The sequence below is a fragment of the Acanthaster planci genome, linkage group LG21 (genome assembly GCF_054643075.1).
Source record: "Acanthaster planci isolate LZ-2023a linkage group LG21, COTS_SCS, whole genome shotgun sequence".
NCBI lineage: Eukaryota > Metazoa > Echinodermata > Asteroidea > Valvatida > Acanthasteridae > Acanthaster > Acanthaster planci.
The window spans coordinates 579,494-598,509 of record NC_141797.1 but is presented as its reverse complement, the minus strand read 5'-3'; the positions used below and the strand labels follow the sequence as shown (position 1 = coordinate 598,509).

General features: G+C 40.0%; 3 protein-coding genes across 5 annotated transcripts; 2 read left to right on the top strand and 1 right to left on the bottom strand.

Annotated features, from left to right (window-relative positions):
* Positions 1-291: 291 nt before the first annotated feature.
* On the bottom strand, positions 292-17,649 carry LOC110982388 (di-N-acetylchitobiase-like). Of its 2 annotated transcripts, none has more exons than XM_022240757.2 (7): positions 16,953-17,649; positions 4,963-5,104; positions 4,217-4,419; positions 3,844-4,015; positions 3,451-3,551; positions 2,513-2,677; positions 292-1,915 (listed from the first exon to the last, which is right to left on the bottom strand). In XM_022240757.2, the coding sequence occupies exons 2-7, from the start codon at positions 5,033-5,035 to the stop codon at positions 1,715-1,717; spliced, it is 915 nt and encodes a 304-aa protein (XP_022096449.1). In that variant the 5' UTR covers positions 5,036-5,104; positions 16,953-17,649; the 3' UTR covers positions 292-1,714. The 2 variants fall into 2 exon arrangements, with proteins under 2 accessions (XP_022096449.1, XP_022096447.1); XM_022240755.2 differs by lacking the exon at positions 16,953-17,649 and adding an exon at positions 5,341-5,612.
* LOC110982387 (di-N-acetylchitobiase-like) lies at positions 5,767-13,230 on the top strand. 2 transcript variants are annotated; one of them, XM_022240754.2, is made up of 7 exons: positions 5,767-6,008; positions 7,545-7,683; positions 8,488-8,690; positions 9,175-9,346; positions 9,647-9,744; positions 10,580-10,741; positions 11,405-13,230. In XM_022240754.2, exons 1-7 carry the CDS (start codon positions 5,850-5,852, stop codon positions 11,600-11,602), a joined length of 1,131 nt encoding a protein of 376 aa, XP_022096446.2. In that variant the 5' UTR covers positions 5,767-5,849; the 3' UTR covers positions 11,603-13,230. The 2 variants fall into 2 exon arrangements, with proteins under 2 accessions (XP_022096446.2, XP_022096445.2); XM_022240753.2 differs by having other exon boundaries at positions 10,580-10,747.
* LOC110982389 (uncharacterized) lies at positions 13,909-18,866 on the top strand. Its single transcript, XM_022240758.2, has 4 exons — positions 13,909-14,069; positions 14,603-14,677; positions 15,302-15,441; positions 17,891-18,866. The coding sequence occupies exons 2-4, from the start codon at positions 14,635-14,637 to the stop codon at positions 18,098-18,100; spliced, it is 393 nt and encodes a 130-aa protein (XP_022096450.1). The 5' UTR covers positions 13,909-14,069; positions 14,603-14,634; the 3' UTR covers positions 18,101-18,866.
* The last annotated feature ends 150 nt before the right edge of the window (positions 18,867-19,016 follow it).

The following is a 19,016-nucleotide window of genomic DNA, read 5'->3' as shown; positions in this document are numbered from 1 at the left end:
TTTTGGAGACAGTGGATGGGCCTTGAAGTAGGGAAATGTATTGTACCCTTCAGACATATCATTTTTCTAGACGAGAATCCTGATTTCTAGGAAACGAGCTTTTGTTTGCTTGAGGAGAGCGACAGTGACGAACATGCATTACGCAACCTCGCTTGCCACTGCGTTGGCGCAATTACCAACAAATTTGGGCGGGACGAGAAACACCGCCAGGAAATGATAGTTGATGAGCACTCAGACGACTGTTTTATGTACAGTTTTACACGAAGAGTTCTCACGTGGGCGCCCAATCCGTACCGATATCACATTCTGCGTACACCTTTATTTGAGAATAGATGAAATCACAAAACAACATTTTATTTTACTTCAAATAATACTTCATATTCCTTTTTTTAAAGGGTATTGCCACAACAATATACATGCACGACCGTGGAATTTGTACATCTTATATAAAATTTGTTCCAAATTCTGCAATTTCAACTAAATCGCACGAAATCCTTTTTGCAAAAATACGTCACTTTCAATATAGTCCAAATCTAAAACTTGTGCCAAGTAACTTGTTGTTTACTGGCTACGTTTTCGAAATCTATTCTTGAAGAAGCTAACTGAGCCTACGTTTTCTAAAAGAGACAGATTCGGAAGCTTAATCTTCCAGGTTCAAAAACAGGGAAGTTTCAGCTTAACAACAAAACAAGATGAAGACCAGAAGAAATTGTTGGCTAAGCTAGTCAGTTTCAAAGGTCAAGAAATAAAACGTATATACGTCTACAATCTCAATATTTCGAAACCATGTTAAAGGCGTTTCATGAACTGTATCATAACCCACCAACAAGTTTAATGAACAAACAGCAACATGTTACAAAGCAAAGCAATGAACAACTTCGTCAGCCAAAAGCAGCACCCAGAAATGAAGGAAGGCAAAAGATACGCAAGTTTCCATCAATAACTAGTCTTTTTGTGCATAATTCTCTGTCAAAGGACAGTGAATTTTAGTACCTTTGCTTTGATTTGAAAAGGAAACAATCATATTTCTATAATCAAGGTATAGATGGCAAGGACACGCTTTAGAAACAAGGGCAGATCCAAAGAATTTTAGAGGATCCTACAAGTTCTTTTGGGGAGGGGCTAAAAAATTCAAGCGAAAAGTTTTCATGTAATCTTTTATAGACTTTCTGGGAAGTAGTCTACATTTGAGGCATTTTACACACTTTTTGAAGGAAACTGAAATAAACCACAAAGTTATTTTTCCTCCCTCCTCCCAAGACAAAATGGTTGGGGGAGGGGCATGGCCCACGTTGGTCCCAAAGATCTGCCCTTGGCTAGAAATAAGAAAAAGGCAGACAACATGTGCAAACAAGTAGACTACTGTGATGAAAGGGTCAAGACCAAACAATATTTCGTGCTTATGTAATACTCATTTCTTTCGAGAAACGTCTGGAGAAATTGTTTAAGATGGAAAGAAGCTCATTTTTTGACTCAAAGATGAAATGATAAAAAGAAGAGTTTTGTGGTTAGTTACAGACTCTGATGACATGTGAGAGAAATACCCAAATGGAAGAAACTAAAATTAAAAATACTAATTTCTGAATATTCGTTTTGGTTGAATTTTCATCCTAGAATGTAGAAATCATACTCTATTGTCAAATGCTATGTCAAGTAGAAATCATATCTTATTGTCTCCTCAATTTTTCTTCGATTTGACTCCAATGTACCATCCTTAGGGCAAAAAGAACTTTCCAATGGCATCCCACATTTCTTTGGTCAATTTTTTGGATGTTGGGTTATCTCTGTAGTCCAGAGTGTCTGCGTTCCACATGCCTACGCCTCGTAACTTCATCTTCTGAGCATACTTGTAGCGTGTAGTCAGACTCTGTGGATTGTCATACCAGACTTGATGATGGTCTCCCGTTGTTGCATCCTGCATTTACAGAAAGAGCATGACACCTAAATTGCAACACTGTAGTTCAACCTAAAAGGGCAGGATGCAGTAGACAACCACTGAGATTGTAAGAAGACCCAACAAGACGATCAAAAGACCAACACTAGTCCTCCATTTTGAAGTCAAGTCACAGACTATTCAAATGAACAGCATTGAAAGCACTCCTATGTAATGGTGGGTCTTGTGACTGGTCTTGTGTCTGATCTTAAGTCTAGTCTTACGTCTGGCCTTGTGACAGGTCTTGTGATGTGGCACTGGCTATGAGAAAAAATACATTGCAACTTGCAGAGGTCTTGCAAGTTCAGCCTCATTTTGATTCTGGGCCTTGCATAAATGAAGTCACAGTACTGGGATTGCCTGCGGTATAAATTATCTTTTTAATAGATAAATCTCAACAGAACCAGGTTATTTAAGAATTTCAGCAATGTAATGCTTCAGGGGCATCATTTTTGTGCAGGACAGGACAGATAACCACGCTGTTAATAATGAAAAATCTATCTGTGATGAAGCACTAGACTAGTTGCTACAGACGTCACGCGTCTTACATGCACATGGAAGAGTCTCAAAAATTCTTACCACGTAGTTGAAGTAAGGGGCCTGGTAGGTTGTGTTGTAGAGGCGTCCACTTGTGGAGTTTTGCATCAGCAACTGTATGATTCCTTGGTAACTAACCTGCTTGCCAGCAGCATCACTGCAATTCACACCACGGAATGGTACATGAGGAATGTGGCATACATTGGTCTGGAGGTAACAAGATGAAAATGAGGCTGAATTAGTTAAGCAGCACATGTCCTCTATACAGTCCATTGCATGTCCTCTTTATATTACATCAAATGTCCTCTACATAGTCCATCACGTCCTCTCTACAGTACGTCACATCTTTTTTACATTCCATCAAATGTCTCCTATACAGTCTGTTACATGTCCTCTATACAGTCCACGACATGTCCTCTTTACTTTCCATCAAATGTCCTCTATTCAGTCCATCACCTGTCATCTTTTGGTCACATGTGCTATATATATTCTGTCACATGTCCTCTACAAGCATGTATATAGGTTCGCTTTTGGTAATCCTTCGGGGAAGGTCCTGTATTTGTAAACTGTCTTTGTATTTTCTGTTAGTCCACGATGCTTTGATTGTCCTGTGAAATAATAAATGAAATGGACTGGACTCAGCTACACCCCCCTGAAAAATTAAAGATACATATGTAAATTGGAAAAGGCTCTAAATGTACAATGTATATTACCCCTGTTCATCTGGCCATGAAATCAATTTTCAAAGCCAGTATCTGATCTTTACTTTCTCAGGTATTCCTTTCTACTGCTAGGTGGAGGGAGACAATAGGGAGGAAAGGAAAGGAAAATAACACGTAACCACCTGCTGGATTCGAACCTCGGACCCTATAACTGGGAACCTCAAACTGTCACCACTACACCACACATCCCGAGTGTTAAAAAAACTGGAACACTTGGACAATTTACTGAACTGGTTACTGAGGCAATCAATGATTTACCTTGGTACTCAGGCTGGTACAGTTGTAGTTATACCCATACCAAGGCACGCCCAGCACAAGTTGATCAGCAGGTATGCCCAGCTTAAGGTAACTCTCTACACCTGTTAGAGCAGTTTGGAAGAAATAACATGTCAAATGACAAGTTGATCAGCAGGTATGCCCAGCTTAAGGTACATGTAACTCTCTACACCTGTCGGAGCAGTTTGGATGAAATAACATGTCAAATGACAAGTTGATCATGCCAAGCTTAAGGTAACTCTCTACACCTGTCAGAGCCGTTTGGATGAAATAACATGTCAAATGACAAGTTGATCAGCAGGTATGCCCAGCTTAAGGTAACTCTCTACCCCTGACTGTCATGCCCATAATAAATTTCACAGAAAATAAACTAACCCCCGGCTGTTTTGTTGTAGGGTGAGTTGGCCATGGCAATGCACGGTCCAAATATCTGGCTCTGTTCATCATATGACATCACAAAGAGAAAGTCGCACGAATCGGCGATGCCTTTGTAGTCATAGCAACGGCCATCAATGCAGTTAGGTGACCAGGCAACGTCAAATGTGACCTACATGTACATGTAGAAGAAATTTGTGAGTGAACTCGTGAAAGGATTTGTCATGAACTCAATAAAAACACAAATGTGTAGCGGACATGTTTGTCCTTGTTTTCTGAACTTTAAAAAATCTTTAATGTACAGTGAATTGGCGATAAAGACAATTTACTTAAAAACAAAAAAATAAAAGAGAAAATGAATAATTAGGCTTACCTGAGAGCCAGGAATTGAAAGATGGAAAGCTTTAGTTGTTTCATCGACAAGTGCAGTCAAGTATTTAGCTTTACTGGCATCCAGTGGGTACTCAATGTCAAAATTAATGCCGTCCATGTGACCTTGGATGGCCCGGTCCACCTGCTGCATGACCCATGCACTGCGGTCAGCCACACTGGTCAGATTGGCAGCGGGAAACTCACCTGCCCAAACCAAATGGAATGCATGCATCATGTATTCAGTCATCTGAGTCTGGTTTTGACCAAAATATATATTTTGTTTTAAAGTTAAAATTTATTTGATCATCATTGAGTAAAAACGTTCAATTGAAGCAATTCATAATGTACAAAGAATCATTTATTAACCTTGTCAAGGGACCCAATCTAATGAAAAACTGAAAAAAAAAGCCTAATGGAGGGACTGACATTTCGATCCCGGCAGAATCTTTCTCAAAGGCGAGAATCTTGAGAAAGATTCTGCTCAGATCAAAATGCCACATCCTCCATACTTTGTGATTTGTATATTAGGTCACTGTAGTCAGCAAGAAATTTGTAGCAGTTTTGTATTAAACATGATCTGGAAAAATCTTCAGTTACAGATGGAACAAATTTTACTTAAACTTCTCCCCTGGATCCAATCCCTCCCTTTAAAGGACAATCCCATGGAATCCCAATCCCTAAAAATTGAACGACCAGCAAACAACAAAGGACGCACGTGTAATGAAGGTTGAAAAGAACTCAACCTACCAAGCAAAGTGACTCTGACGCCCTTTGAGTGTGCATAACACATCAGGTCGGCCTCATAATGACTTCCAAACATCACAACTGTCGTCAGCTTTGACCAATCATACTCCTTCCAGTGAGTTCCGCCCACCCAGAATGCAAACAACTATGTTTAAAAAACAGATTCAACTGATAAAACACCCAAAAGTTCTCCCTAACATCGAAAATCAGACGGACCAACGTTAACATTCGGTAAAGCTTTGCTGGTTACGACAATGACAAAAGAAGTAAAATCTGCAACAATTACCAACATTTGAACAATTTTGCAGTAAACCGTCACACGTGCAAACTAACGTCAGGAGCACTAGGCATGCACTGGCATGCTTAGGCCTAGTAGCCCACCTCTTTTCGCGGCGGCGTTTTAATCACATTACAAAGCGCCGGATCCTCACACGGACAGTCTCCATTTGACCTACTGAAGACATCCAAACACCATCCTTGGCAAACGACAGCAAAGACAAGAACCACTCGAAAAGAAGTCGCCATTTTCCTGATGGCACAATTTGATTATCGTTTTTACCACAGAACTTCCTTGTTTATGTTTGCAGCATCAGCGACGCGGAAAACGGCAACAGCGTAACACCCCTCTCTTCGCGTCACGTGCTTGTGTCAGGTGCTCTACTGGGATATTTAACATGTAGTACATGTTCATAGACAACTTGCAGGCTGGAAGGTAACCTGTGTTGTCACCATCTATACGTTGGTGCCCAACATATAGTCAGGTCTTCTCAGTTATTTTACTACTACGATTCCTATTGGTTGAAGTCAGGTCACCAGTCTCCGGCTTCAGCTGGCAAACTTACTGCTTGGTAATAAAAATACAAGCACATCAGTCAGCAGAGAAGCTCAGAATGGCTAATCTTTCTCGTGTCTTCTGTGTCTCTTTGTTGTGCCTGGTGGTGTTCTGGGAAGGTGGAAGTTTGGGAACACACAGCTCCACCGACAATGGCGGTTGTCCTTGCCCAGACCCCGATCACTGCAAAGTCATTTCATCACCTCCTCGAAAAGAAGTAGGTTTCCAAATTCTTGTTTGGCCTAATGACACTTTTATCTTGTGTGTGTGGAAAAGAAACATATTTTAGGCCTAAGGCCGTGAAAGCGAAAGTAAGTACGGGAAAGTGCATTGCCACAATATTTGGTGTGCACAAAATGATTGCTTCTTTTCGGTTCTCGTTAAAAAAAAAAATTAAAAAAAATCAATAACGGTGCAGCCTTGTAATCATTATCTAATAACTCTAGTCGAAGGTCACATGTATGAGTGATTACTTTTTGTTCTACAGAATTGTGTAAAAATATTTATTACAGGTTATGTATGACCCCAAAACTATCCTTGTTGCTTAACAATCTTCATAACTTCATACAAGATGTACTTTGCGTTGGAGAGATGTAAATTTGTATCACAGGTTTTGCCCTTAAATGTTGGGTAAAAAAAAAACATTACGGTACTGATGTTGGTTTTGTGTTTACAATTACACTCTTGATGATAACAGAAAATTTGAAATTCCTACCATTTTTTGTCAGCTGTGTATTCTTAAAACTTATATTGGGAAATGTACTAGGTGTTTCAAAATAAACGATTGCCCTTGGACTGTAAAATTCACAAGTGGAAGTTATGTAAGGAAGTATCCATAGACTACCCCAGTACTGTGGGGTCTGACGTCCGCCCCGCTTCCCGTTGGCAGGAGCAGGGTAGACGTTGGACTCCACAGTTCTGGGGGTATCCAGAGACCATTAATTGGTGCTGATTTATAAACTTTTGCTTTCTGAGCAGACACGATGAATGATGTTTTGATGGAATATGACATTTGAAGCAATAAATGGATTTTTGTAATAATTGCGACTTTTGGGGTAAGACGCAAAATAGGATTTGGGATGGTGGATTGGAATTCTGGGCCCAGGTGCTGGGAATTACAGGCTCTAACCACGAATTGTATATAACTTGTGACCCGCTTTGCAAAAAAGGGTATGAAGGGACACTGCTATTTCACATTAAGGGCTTTTTAGGTGGACAGGGGGATTTTTACTTCTTGGTTTATTGGCTTCTATTATATCAGCTTATTCATACAAGAAAGCTAACTGTTGTCATGGGCATCTTGGCTGATTTCTTTTTCCACTTCCTGTGTTTAAAGGGTTTTATCTCTGACAGCACTTCTGTAAATGTGTATGATATGATTATGCAAATATGTCTCCAGATTGCAAAGTCCCTCAGAGTTCAAACCTACACCAAGTTAAAGCTTATACTGTTAATGTAACCAAATCAAATGTGTATGTAACTCTTTCTTGAAAACTAAAACGTCCCATAATACCCATTTTTGTGGAGCCGGTCACATCTTATAATTCGTGTTTAGGCCTACTTTATCTAAATGTATGTACATGTATGTACATGTAGCCATTGCTTCAACTCTGGTGGTATTTTACAATGTGATTCTACATCATGGCAAAATTTATACTGTGCTACAAATAAAGCCAATATCAGTCCTTGTTGAAGTGATATGAAGAGTTATTGCGTGCAGTCAAATACAGATCATTATTTTGATTGGTCGCAGGTTTTTGGCTTTTGGGTTGGCTCAACTGTATGGAAACATTTTGATTGGACGCGGATCACCACCATTGTCATGTTCCATCGACATGATTCACAGCTGATGTGCTATGCCCACGCGAGAGGCGTTCGAGTCGTAAGCATGGGTTAGTCAAGTGTATCTCAAATGAAAACTAAATCTTCATGTCCTTGGTCTATGTCAGTAGTGAAGAATTTATTGTAATGACTTGCTGAAAAAAATAAAATAATCTCTGGTTTTCTTGGTAATTTCACTGAAACTGAAAGGGAGTGCAGCATACATGTGCTTTCATCTGTGTGTGAAGAGTTTGGTCTTTGCTAATTAACCTGTGCAAGTATTAGACAAACAAACCTGCAAATTTATAGTCCAGAGACTCGTCAAATTTTAAAAGGGAACCGTAGAAAAAACAAGAAAGTGTCAGTGTTTTGGTTTTGTTTTTGTTCATTTCTTTTTTGTGCGCCAGGGGTTGGTTGGTTTGTGCAGGGTTGCATACAATAATTAGCTTTTGGAGATCATATTTCAGTTATATTTGGTCTTTTCTGAAAGAGAAATTTTCCAATCACTGGACAGTTACCAGTAGTAGTAGGAAAACAGTCGAACCTCGTTCATAAGAAGTCCCCTCGGACTTGGCAAATTATCAGGAATGAAAACAATGAATAAACAAAGGATTTGGACCTAAACATTTTCTTATGGAGAATCGTGTGTTAACAATGAGGTTCATCTGTATATGTTTGGGTTTAATTGCATTTGGGACACCCCTCCATTCCATCGGCTGTAAATGCTACCCCCAGTTTCTGGTAATGCGGATCTTGCCGACAGTCCTAGTTGTACGTGTACAAACTTGACATTCTAGCATCAGTTGATTACAGCTTCAATGTAAGAGATCATTCTTCAAATCCATTAAGAAAAATATTTGTATGTCTCATTGCAGGTGTGTTTCCGGCTGGGAGTCTTTCCAACGTGACCGCTCGTAGTGCTTGGATAATGGCCAGAGTGAACGAGACAATGGAAGAACATCTGGATGGTATTAATATAGATATTGAGTACCCGCTGAATAAATCAGAAGCACATTTGCTGACTGATCTCGTCGCAGAAACTACCAAAGCTTTCCACACTGCAATTCCAAACTCCCAGGTGAGAAGAAACCAAACTTTCTCTCATCCCGTGTTTCATCCGGCCCATTTTCCAACTGTCTTGAGGACGGGCAGGTTTTTTAATCGATCAAAAGTTACAAGCCATCAATTTTTGCATAAATCGTCAACACTGATCATGACTGATGAAACTTTTTCCACCAAAACTCTGGGTGCTGTGCAAATGTAGATGTCAGTTTGGAACCTTCTTGGCAGAGGACAAGGAGTTTATAATCTTAGCTTGGAAGCTTTGAAGGGATGGTAGATGAAACCTGCTCTGTGATCCCAAACAGACTACAGCTGAACATTTGTTCAGTGTTATCTATACGCAGACCTGCCAACCTAGCTGTCGGTTGTTCAGCTGTGCTGAATATTCGAAAATATCGATATTTAATCACGATTGGAATGGTTGGGAAAGATAAGACGAGTGATCATGAAATCCACAGTTGTTAAATTTAAGCAAGAAGACATGATTTTTGTTTTGTCAGGTGACATTTGACGTTGCTTGGTCACCTGACTGCATTGATGAGCGTTGCTATGACTACAAAGGCATCGCTGAAGCAAGTGACTTTGTCTTCATCATGGCGTATTCGGAGCAAAGTCAGATATATGGTCCCTGTATTGCCATGGCTAATGCACCTTATAACAAGACAGTAAAAGGTAAGAATGCAATTTCAGTTGCTTTTATAACAACAGCTTGACAAAACTTGAACAAAAATTGAAGCCTATTTACATGTATAGTAACAGGTAGATCATTTTGCCTGATTACAACTTCATGTTTCAAGTTCTTCAGAATACATGTAGTTTTGTGTGCAGTATCATTTCTTTTATCTAACATTTCCCTGTTTTATAAAAATAGCAGAAATCTCAAATTTTTCAATATTCGAGTAAACAAATTGCTGGATAAATCCGAGTGACAGTGCCTCCTATCATCAGAAAAACCATATGTTTTAATTGCAGGAATTCAAGGATATTTGGCATTGGGTATTCCTTCTGACAAGCTGGTCTTGGGAGTGGCTTGGGACGGTGTGGACTATGTTTGCCTGAACATCTCAAAGGTGGGATTTTAAGCAGACACTCCGACCTGTCAAGAAACAGTCTTTACAAGGTTCATCATTCAATTTAGTTTGTCTTGGAAAATAATTACAGGGAAGTAAGAAACGACCTTTTGGAAGTCATTGCCTTTGGGATACATGTACTGAACTTCACCTTTGTTCACTGTAGAATTACTGTCCTTACCTGCGGACACAAAATAAGATTTTCTCATGAATAAGTTACATGCAGCTCAAAGGAGAATACCAACAATTGGCCAAGAAGAAAATATAAAGCAAAATGTTCTTTGCTTGAGCATGTTTCTTGGAATGTTGGTGTATTGTTACTTGTCTTTGACATCTGTGATCCAGGTTCGAATCCAACCAAAATCAGCAGTTGATTGCTTTGTCTAGTCCCTACCTTATTCTGTGGATTTCCATGGAATGTATTAAATCATGGGTTTCCCCACCTCAAAAATTGAACATCAACCCACAGACAGTTTGTAACATGTAAGCACATGGGTCATTCTATAAATTCGGGGTCCAAAAATGTGACATATTTATGTTCCCTGTCATACACCTGAACTGTGTAATTTGACATGGACATATCAGTATAATTGATTTCAAACAAATTCTGGTTGTTTGGCAGGTACATGTAATTAGCATCAATTCATCACTCCTGAAAATCAGAAAAATTGTTTGAACTTACAAATCACATGTCAGATGTGACAGGGACACGAAAAAATTGAACCCCTAATTTATAGAATTACCCAAATGTAAGTTTCAATGAGTTTGCCTTAACCTCTTGATTTTTTATAATCTTAGGTTGTGACTTACACCGCATCCTATTTCCATCTTTCAGGACAACGTGTGTTACATTGAACATGTTCCTTTCCGAGGTGCTCCGTGTAGTGACGCACCTGCCAAAGAGAGAACCTACTCCTTCATTCAGACTAAACTGCTAGATTCAACGACCGGTAGACTTTACAACGCGACTTATGCCTCGCCGTACTATAACTACAAGGTGACTGTAAGTCACTCAGATCCAATCAAACTCAATTTATGGCACTGTACACATTGAAAAGATAGGCAATAGTGTCTCAGCAAGAATGATATTTTTCCAATGCCAAATATACATGTGCATAAACTATAAACTACCTGTGCAAATGGTCATTGGGTCCAAAAGACAGTCAAGTCTCGGTCAGTTTCGGTCATTTGGTACTACAAGCAATTTTTGACCAAACACGACAACCAAGTTATTTTTGTGACTGAGCTTGAGCATCCAAACTCTATCTTCTCAAAACTGTAAAATTTTGCACTTCTGGTTCTTTTCGGTTTTTCGTGATTCTTTCAAACTTTCTTACTTGCAGTTTCCTACAGTCTTGATATAAATTATCTAAACTGTAGAAATTGGTATTTGATGGAAAAGATACAAACTTTGTCAGCACTTTATTTCGGCTGATAAGTTCTCTTTATGTATTTTAGACATAAAGAGTTACGAGAAAGCCCAATGGTTTTTCAGTTTGGGGCATGTCTCTCGGTCTTGATATGCGAAATTTGTTTCTGGAAAGGAATGAAGAGATAATTACATTAAGCATAAGTTATGATTGCAATTTTGGGACGACATGTCCTGTCAGCAATTGTTATGCACACCTTTTTACAGACTCTTGCCCATGTGTTTTGGCAGAGTGATGTGATTGGCCAGATCAGACAAGTCTGGTATGACGATGTCGAGTCTCTGACTCTCCGCTATGAGTATGCTAAGCACGTAAACCTGCACGGGGTTGGCATGTGGACCGTGGATAGCCTGAACTACAGTCAGACGCCGGTAGCCGAGAATCAAACACGCGCCATGTGGGAGGCTATTGATAAATTCCTTCACTGAGACTGGTAGTTGGTAGTGATCCACTTGGACATTCATTTCCTCGTGAACAATATTATATGGACAGGCCATTGGCTATGAGAAAGTCACCGTCTTCCATGTTACAACTTCAGGAATAGTGGATTTGTTAGGGACTTTTTGACTGATGGGAGTGGTTGGAACTGGTTCCCTCCACACGTTTTTAGGGAGGATCGGGAACCAGGATATAGACTCACGCCTTTCTAAACCTTCAAATAGGTATTGAAGTTTTCGTACCTGGGAATCAGTGATTTAGGGCAAACTTCAATGAAGCTTTAAAGTGGAAAATATTTCCCGATTTCGTAAGGAGGCAGAAAGAGAGAAAGAAAGATATGACGGGAGGGAAAGTACGAAACACAGAAACAGAACTTGGGACAGTTATTGCAAGGAGGAAGAAATATCGGCTTATAACCTACTCATGAGTTTGTTTGAAATTTTGATTGTCGGATGATAGGCCTACCCTATAATTAACTCGAGAGTAAATAGTTGTATATAATTTGCAGATGTACGAGATTATATATTTATATACTGCATACAGTTATATCAGGTTTTTTGAGTGAAATTGTTGCATCTTTCTTGGAATTTCGAGGTGTCTGAATGACGTCACGGCCACGCTATTTTTACCATGATCTTGTGAAACAGTTTACTTCATTTTTTGAAAAACCCCTGTGCCATGTTATGGAATATTCATTGCGAGCGATCGTAAGCAAAATCTCACGTGCGTGGCACGTACCGAGTGATGTCGCGCCCAGCTAGCCAGTGCCTTCTCAAGAATGGCTAAACTGTCTATAGTATTATCTTGACCAAATCCTTGGAGAACCTTGGTACATCTTCATGCGCGGTGCAAGGCTTTGAATGTGAAATTTCAGACCTAGTTCTTCAAGCAGAAAAACCTCACCAAGGATTTTGCGTTGTTTGCACAACATGCAAACAGAAATTCTATATAAGTATTTCATTATAATTGCCGAGAACTGGTAAAGGTTTCTCTCAGTTTGAATGAATCGTCTCCACTGTGAAAAAGACACATCAACTGCGAAACGTCAGCGTTGAAATTAATGCTGTATTAATGTAAGTGTTGTGGATAACCAGAGAAGTTTAAGTTCATGTAAACCACAGTTACCTCTCAGTCTGTATCTTCAATTATCTTAAACCACACTTCGTTCCTTATAAGACATTTTTTGCCTATAAGTACATGTAGTTGCCTTTGTAATTTCCCCTCACGCTTTGAATTACATACATCACATTCTTGTATTGAAATAGAGCCAATTTTTACAAGTTTTCTGTTATATCTATATATTTTGATGTATATTGCTTTGTTAAACTACGATTTTATACTCGTATACATCACTTCTTGTGAAACAGAAAGTGAAAAGGTTGGAAATTCGGTACAAGTTGCACTACGAACTAACTGAAATTTAACATGATGTTTTGTATATTAGCCTTTGTAATCTTAGACTAATTGAAATACAGGTGTGGGGAGATGATGTAGTCCGTTGTAAAATGAAACCCTCGTGGTTCAACTTTCATTAAATGTGGTCAAAAGATGCCATAATCATCAAGGACAGTATTCCTTGCTAATTTATGTTGTTTGTAATAAAGAAGCAGTAATCACATCACCAGCAGTTGATTATTTTTTTTATCGATGTATTTTCGGTACCTATTTGTGCTATAAAGATCTAATCAATTCCCTTGTTCTACTTTCTGTGCTTTATATGGTCTAAAGTTTGCACTAGACGTTATTAACCCTAACACTCCTCAGTCCTCCAACAGGTGAAGGATTGAGGAGGGTTAGGGTTAACGGTCAAATTCAGTTGGAAGCCTGCAACCCATTGATAAAGATGAGAAGTGACTGTCTACGACGCGTATTATTTTTTATATACAGTGCCGAGCGTTAAGTTTTTGTGTCCATTATTAGAAACACTTTAGAAGATTTCAGAAGAAACAGTGACTGCAGGAAAAGATTCTAAAGATCACCTGTTTCATTTTTAACTGCTTCCAGCGCCTGCGCATTGCACTTCTATCCATTGATCATGCCAGTAAGCTACCCACAATACCACGCGCAACGCTAAATTAGTTTCCGTCACACAATTTTGTGGAAAGAGATCGATTTGTTGTCGCAACCACCATTGCGTAGGCTACTTGGTACGAGCTAAAACATCGCTGTCCCTGGTAGTACCGTGAACCCGCAAAATGTTTACTGAACCTCACATATTGATCCCAGCCTGCAGTGCATCCAGATTATCAGATTGATTGTTAACCATTAACCAAAAACATCGCTTTGTACCAGCTCGCGAACTGAAGTCCAAAGTCTACAAAATGGCCGCTGGTGCTGTCCTAATGCAGTGTCGCATTTGAATGTAAAATCCAGCGCGCCGACACGACTGATGTGTTGTAATTTTAGTGTATTTTTTAAGAAACGCCAATGCTTTGATTGATGTCTTCAAAAACGAAGGTTTGTTTCGTATGTATCTTTTTGGCAGTTTGTTGTATGTCAGGAGAATATTACGCAATAAGTACAGGAGCTCACTTTGAAAATAGTGATATTTTCAAAATACTACTTTGAATAATACAAAGTGCATGGCCAAGTTTAATCTATCCATATTTCATAGTGTGTCAAACTTGACGAAATAAGGGACTTATCTCGAACGCCTCTGCGAGGGCCAAGGTTTTAGTCTGTATAGCGGAGATGATGACGCGATAGCATCAATGAAGCCGATAATCGAGATTTGGGAATTCATAACCTTAAATTAAAAAATCATAACTGTGTAATTTTATGTTAATTTTCTAATATCTTCCATGATCATGGTGTTTGACACGATCGGCGTAAACGTCGATCTGCACTGCCCTGAAAAGTCAGCTATCCCTACTTGATAGGGTCGTTTAATGTCGCTTACCCTGATTAGATTGCTGGCTTATGTTGATGTGGACGAAATGTATTAACCCACAAAAAGTCCACAGAAAACTATTTATCATGTTGATCTACAGTTCTCACTCAGTGGAGGAATCCGTCAAAAACCATGAATGCTGCATTGACGTTGGTTGCCTTTGCCTCAGCTCTCAGTAAGTCAAGTATAGGCCTACATTAGTAAGTCTGATTTAGTGAAGATGTGTGTAATCATATTCTGGTTTTCGTTTTTGTCCCCAACAAATTTCAATTTGCCCTAAAAGTCCCAATTTCAATATGATTTACATACACCTTGGGGGTTAGGGTTAAATACTGGCGTTTCACAATAGTGTGCCTCCAAGAGTTTGCAAGGCGTTGGCCAATCACAATGCACGAAATCTGTCGGCTCAACGCGCGTTTAGAAATGGCCGATTTCGCACGTAATAATTGGCAAATGCGTTGCAAGTAGGCTAGTGATCAAGTAGTCAGGGTTACAATTCCCAGTCATGGGATAAGGGGGTTTCTATCCATTCACAGGCACAGTTTGTGTCCTTGGGCAAGTCACTTTACCCCAGCTGAGTAGCTTTATGTATGATCCTCTGTGAAAGTCTGACCTTTAGCACTCAAGCACCAGTGGAAATGAACCTTTCTATTTTTCTTACATTTAACAGTACTTATTCTTCCACATTTTGTTCGTCGTATCAGTTGATAGAACTACAATTCGCTTCAGAAGAGAAGTTTTGTTGACCATACCGTCGAAAAATATGGTTGATGTTAGCTATGTATTTGAATGTCTGTAGCGTGCTGTGCTGCTATCCGATGTTACGAGTGCACGGTGACTTCCGTCGGGGCAGGTGATTCAAAGTGCGCTGACCCCTTCTACAAGCCTGAACCTCCTTATCTGAGAGATTGCGATTCCGAGATTTACAAGAAATGTTCGGTAAGCTATCTTTCTTCCTACGTTCCTACATCAGAAAGTTTATTTCTTCTCTATGCCTCCCTCGTAATATGAAATGAAATGAAACAAAGCAGGCAACAGACGTGTGTCGGCTGAACAATATGGGGCTTGTCTGAGCAACTACACTAGCCCAAAAGAGAAAAAAACGCCATAGACATTAGTGGGGATAAAGAGTGACGCCCATGACACCAAATGGTCAGAGTTCGCAGATCGGATGCCAGGCACGCAAGTTGGCCATGGAAAGCGTAAAGTAAAATAAACAATACCACTCAAATCCCCTGTCTCATCAACAAATAGACGAGTAGCCGCAAAGGGAGAGAAATGGTTTGAAAACTATCAGTGCAGAGTAATCAAGATGAACAATCTGGACAATAAAAACTGCGATCAGTCGTTCTGGGCGGTTTGGTATAGCAATGCAATGCCAGATTGAGGACATTTGGATTGGGAACAAAGGGAGAACCGACCCCTAAGCAACGGGGAGTAAAAGATGCTTTATCAGCCTCCAAGCGTGTACGTGTTTAGAAAGATGCAAACCGTCGTGGCAAATCAAGGGCCAAAATGTGAGGAAGGCCATTTCGCGACAACCTAAGTACTGAGGGTCTGAGAAGCTTGAATGCGCCGAATCACGGAGTTAACGAGTGTTATCGAAAGTCCAGTCTTAACGAAGCGTCTACTGCACCTGGACCGGGTATTAAACCTGTGAAGCTTTCTATTTCGAGGCGAGGCGAAACGAGCGATTGTGTGCGGTCCCCATCTGGAATCTATTAAGGTAAAAGATGAGTTCGAGTCTATAATGAAACCCAAATATTGAATGGACGAAGTAGGATTCCAGACATTTTTCTACTGAAAAACCCGCTACGAACTAAGGAATCCCTCAAGATCTCGATACTCTGAAGAGTGGAATGTCGAACCGAGGATGAGTCTATCATCAATGTACATATACCCAAAAGACAGAATACCTTTGGCGCGCGCGTCAATGATAAACGAGGGGGCGAACGACATTTGTAAACGCATAACTAGCGGAGCTCAAGCCAAACGTACGTACGGTAAAAACGTAATATTTCGTAATCTGTTTATGACACCATGAAAAACCAAGGTACATGTGGTGAGGAAATTATTTCTACGTGATGATACCCGGATTCGAAATAAGAAAACTGTGCGAAGTGATATAAATGCTCATAATTATTTGAAAGGCGCAAAGGAAATTAATTTGTTGGGGTGCCGAAGGTCTAAAACCAGGTGCAAGTTTTTCCCTTCCGCTACGTAAAAGGATTTTAATAGTGAGGAATGCGATCAAGTTCGGTTATGCAGCGTTTACACCCAAGTTCTGAAATGGCAGTTTGCACAAAATTAATTTGGGATGATCCAGACTGGATTTATTATTTTTTAGCCAAACTAAATGGAGTCAGCGGTTCCAAAAATGGGATAACATCACCATGACGCAAAGTGCTTTCCAGTTTCGGGGCAAAAAGGAAAACAAAGCTTCAATCTACCTTTAAGACCTGTCTTGGGGCGTCGCCATGGGCAATGAAACTTCCCAGTCTCTAAGGGGAGGCAACTCCGGATGATCCGACTGCAGTACAGTAGCTAGAAAAGGGCTCGGAACCAGGTGGTTGGGACGCAAGATCAGGCGCGGGTGAAATCCCGCTCGGTCCGTGTCCCGTGATTGATGGCGTGGGCTGGGCGTTGACTGGCGATGCTGCTGAAAATGGCAGGGTCAAGAAAACAGGTTCAGAGTGTGGGATTTGCTGGGTGTTATGCGAAGGAAACTCTGGCCACTGTGGCTGTTGAATCGTTCGGTGATCTAGTAGGCTGGGGTAATTGGCTCGAACGTGACCGCTAATGCCACACTGGAAACACACTCCGCGGTCGATTCCGAAAGAGTTAGGGAGCCGGGTCCTCTTGTAGGCTTGCTTCCACGCCGTTGAAATCGCCCCGGTCCAAGGAATTCAATGCTGATTCCACTAGTAACAGTTATGATGGATTCGGTTTGAATGCACTGCTGACGGTTGCCCTCGCTCTTGAAAGGGACAGCAGTCTCGGAAATCTTCTGCTTCTTAGACGTCGATTCAATTTTCTTCTGGAGAAGTTGAATTGCGTTGAAGATTTCTTGATTGGAAATATGCACCTGGTGATGCGGCGTTAACCAGACAGCGAGGTGTGTGCGTGCTCAACCAAGAGTGAAGCGATGCGCAAGCAACAAATCTTACATACAGAAGCAATGAATAGCCTAAAGAACGTTATTACGTAAGCGCTCAAAGAGCGCATCTGTCGTGTGATACCGAAAAGAAATCACACTTCTTCCAGTATTCCCCGTTGGTTCATTTGCAGCTTAATTTGATTAACTTGATTACATGTAATTTTTGTCTGTCTTGAATGGCCGATTTATTTTAACGAATGTTACCTTCTTAAATATTTTTCTAACATTTAGAAAACCAAGACTTACTTGGCCAATGACAAGATCAGCATCGTTCGCTCATGCGCAGAACAGGACTGCGTTGACAAGGGATGCAAGACGTATGACGGCCAAACAGTGTGCCACCACTGCTGCTATGGAGATATGTGCAACGGCGCAGGTGTATTGACCTTTGACTTCATTGTGGCAGTAATAACTGTCGGACTAACCTTTCTATTGCACTGAATGGAAAGTTTCTACACTTTTGTAAATATGCTTTGGTGTCGCATAATTGATAGTTATTAAGCATAATATGAAATGTCAAGGAAGGTTAAGGTTGGTCATAAATGTCTATTGTGCCAATCTTGTTAATAACTATTCACTTGATGGATAAATAGCAGCTGAGTTTACAAATGAATCCCATTGAGCATACATGCCTCGATGGTTATGAGTTGTTGCTACTTGATGCCATAAATTGATAGACGATAAAGGGCTTGCTCGATGTTTGCTTGAGCGAGCTTGTCAGATAAATTGCATTAAGAATGGTACTTACTGGCTTAGCTCAACTTCAGAAAGTTTGATCAAACATTCTTTGTAGTTGGATTGAAAAGTAAACTTGGTTAATGTAAAATCAATGAAGATAAGAAAATATATTTAATATCTGTTGGACACCGTTATGGCATCTCAAGAAAGTCTCCAATTCGGAAACACACTCAAAGATTTGTACTTGGAGTAAACTTCTTGAGTTTTAAAGGCCACAGGAATTCCCTAGAGTGAAGAGTCCCTTTTTGTGTGTTTAGCTTTAGTCACTTTTATAGCAAAGAAATCGGTACTATCTTTGACGTTTTCCTTCAACTTTTTAAATATTTTTATAGTACAGTGGCCCCTAGTAAAGGTGGTAATTTGTTACCAGATGTTTGCAAAATTTAAAGTGATACTTGTGTATAATATACTGATATTTGTGATAGATGATTCACGAAATAAGACAATGGATCGATCAACATAAAATGTATATATACTGTACATGTATTCAATGGATATCGAGTGCTTGTGGCGTGACCCTGATCTCTTATTGATTGGTTTTTCCTTTGAAAATTTTCAATAATCTTTATTGCCATTCGGGATCAGGTTTTTGATTGCTCGCCGTAAATCAAAATTAGGA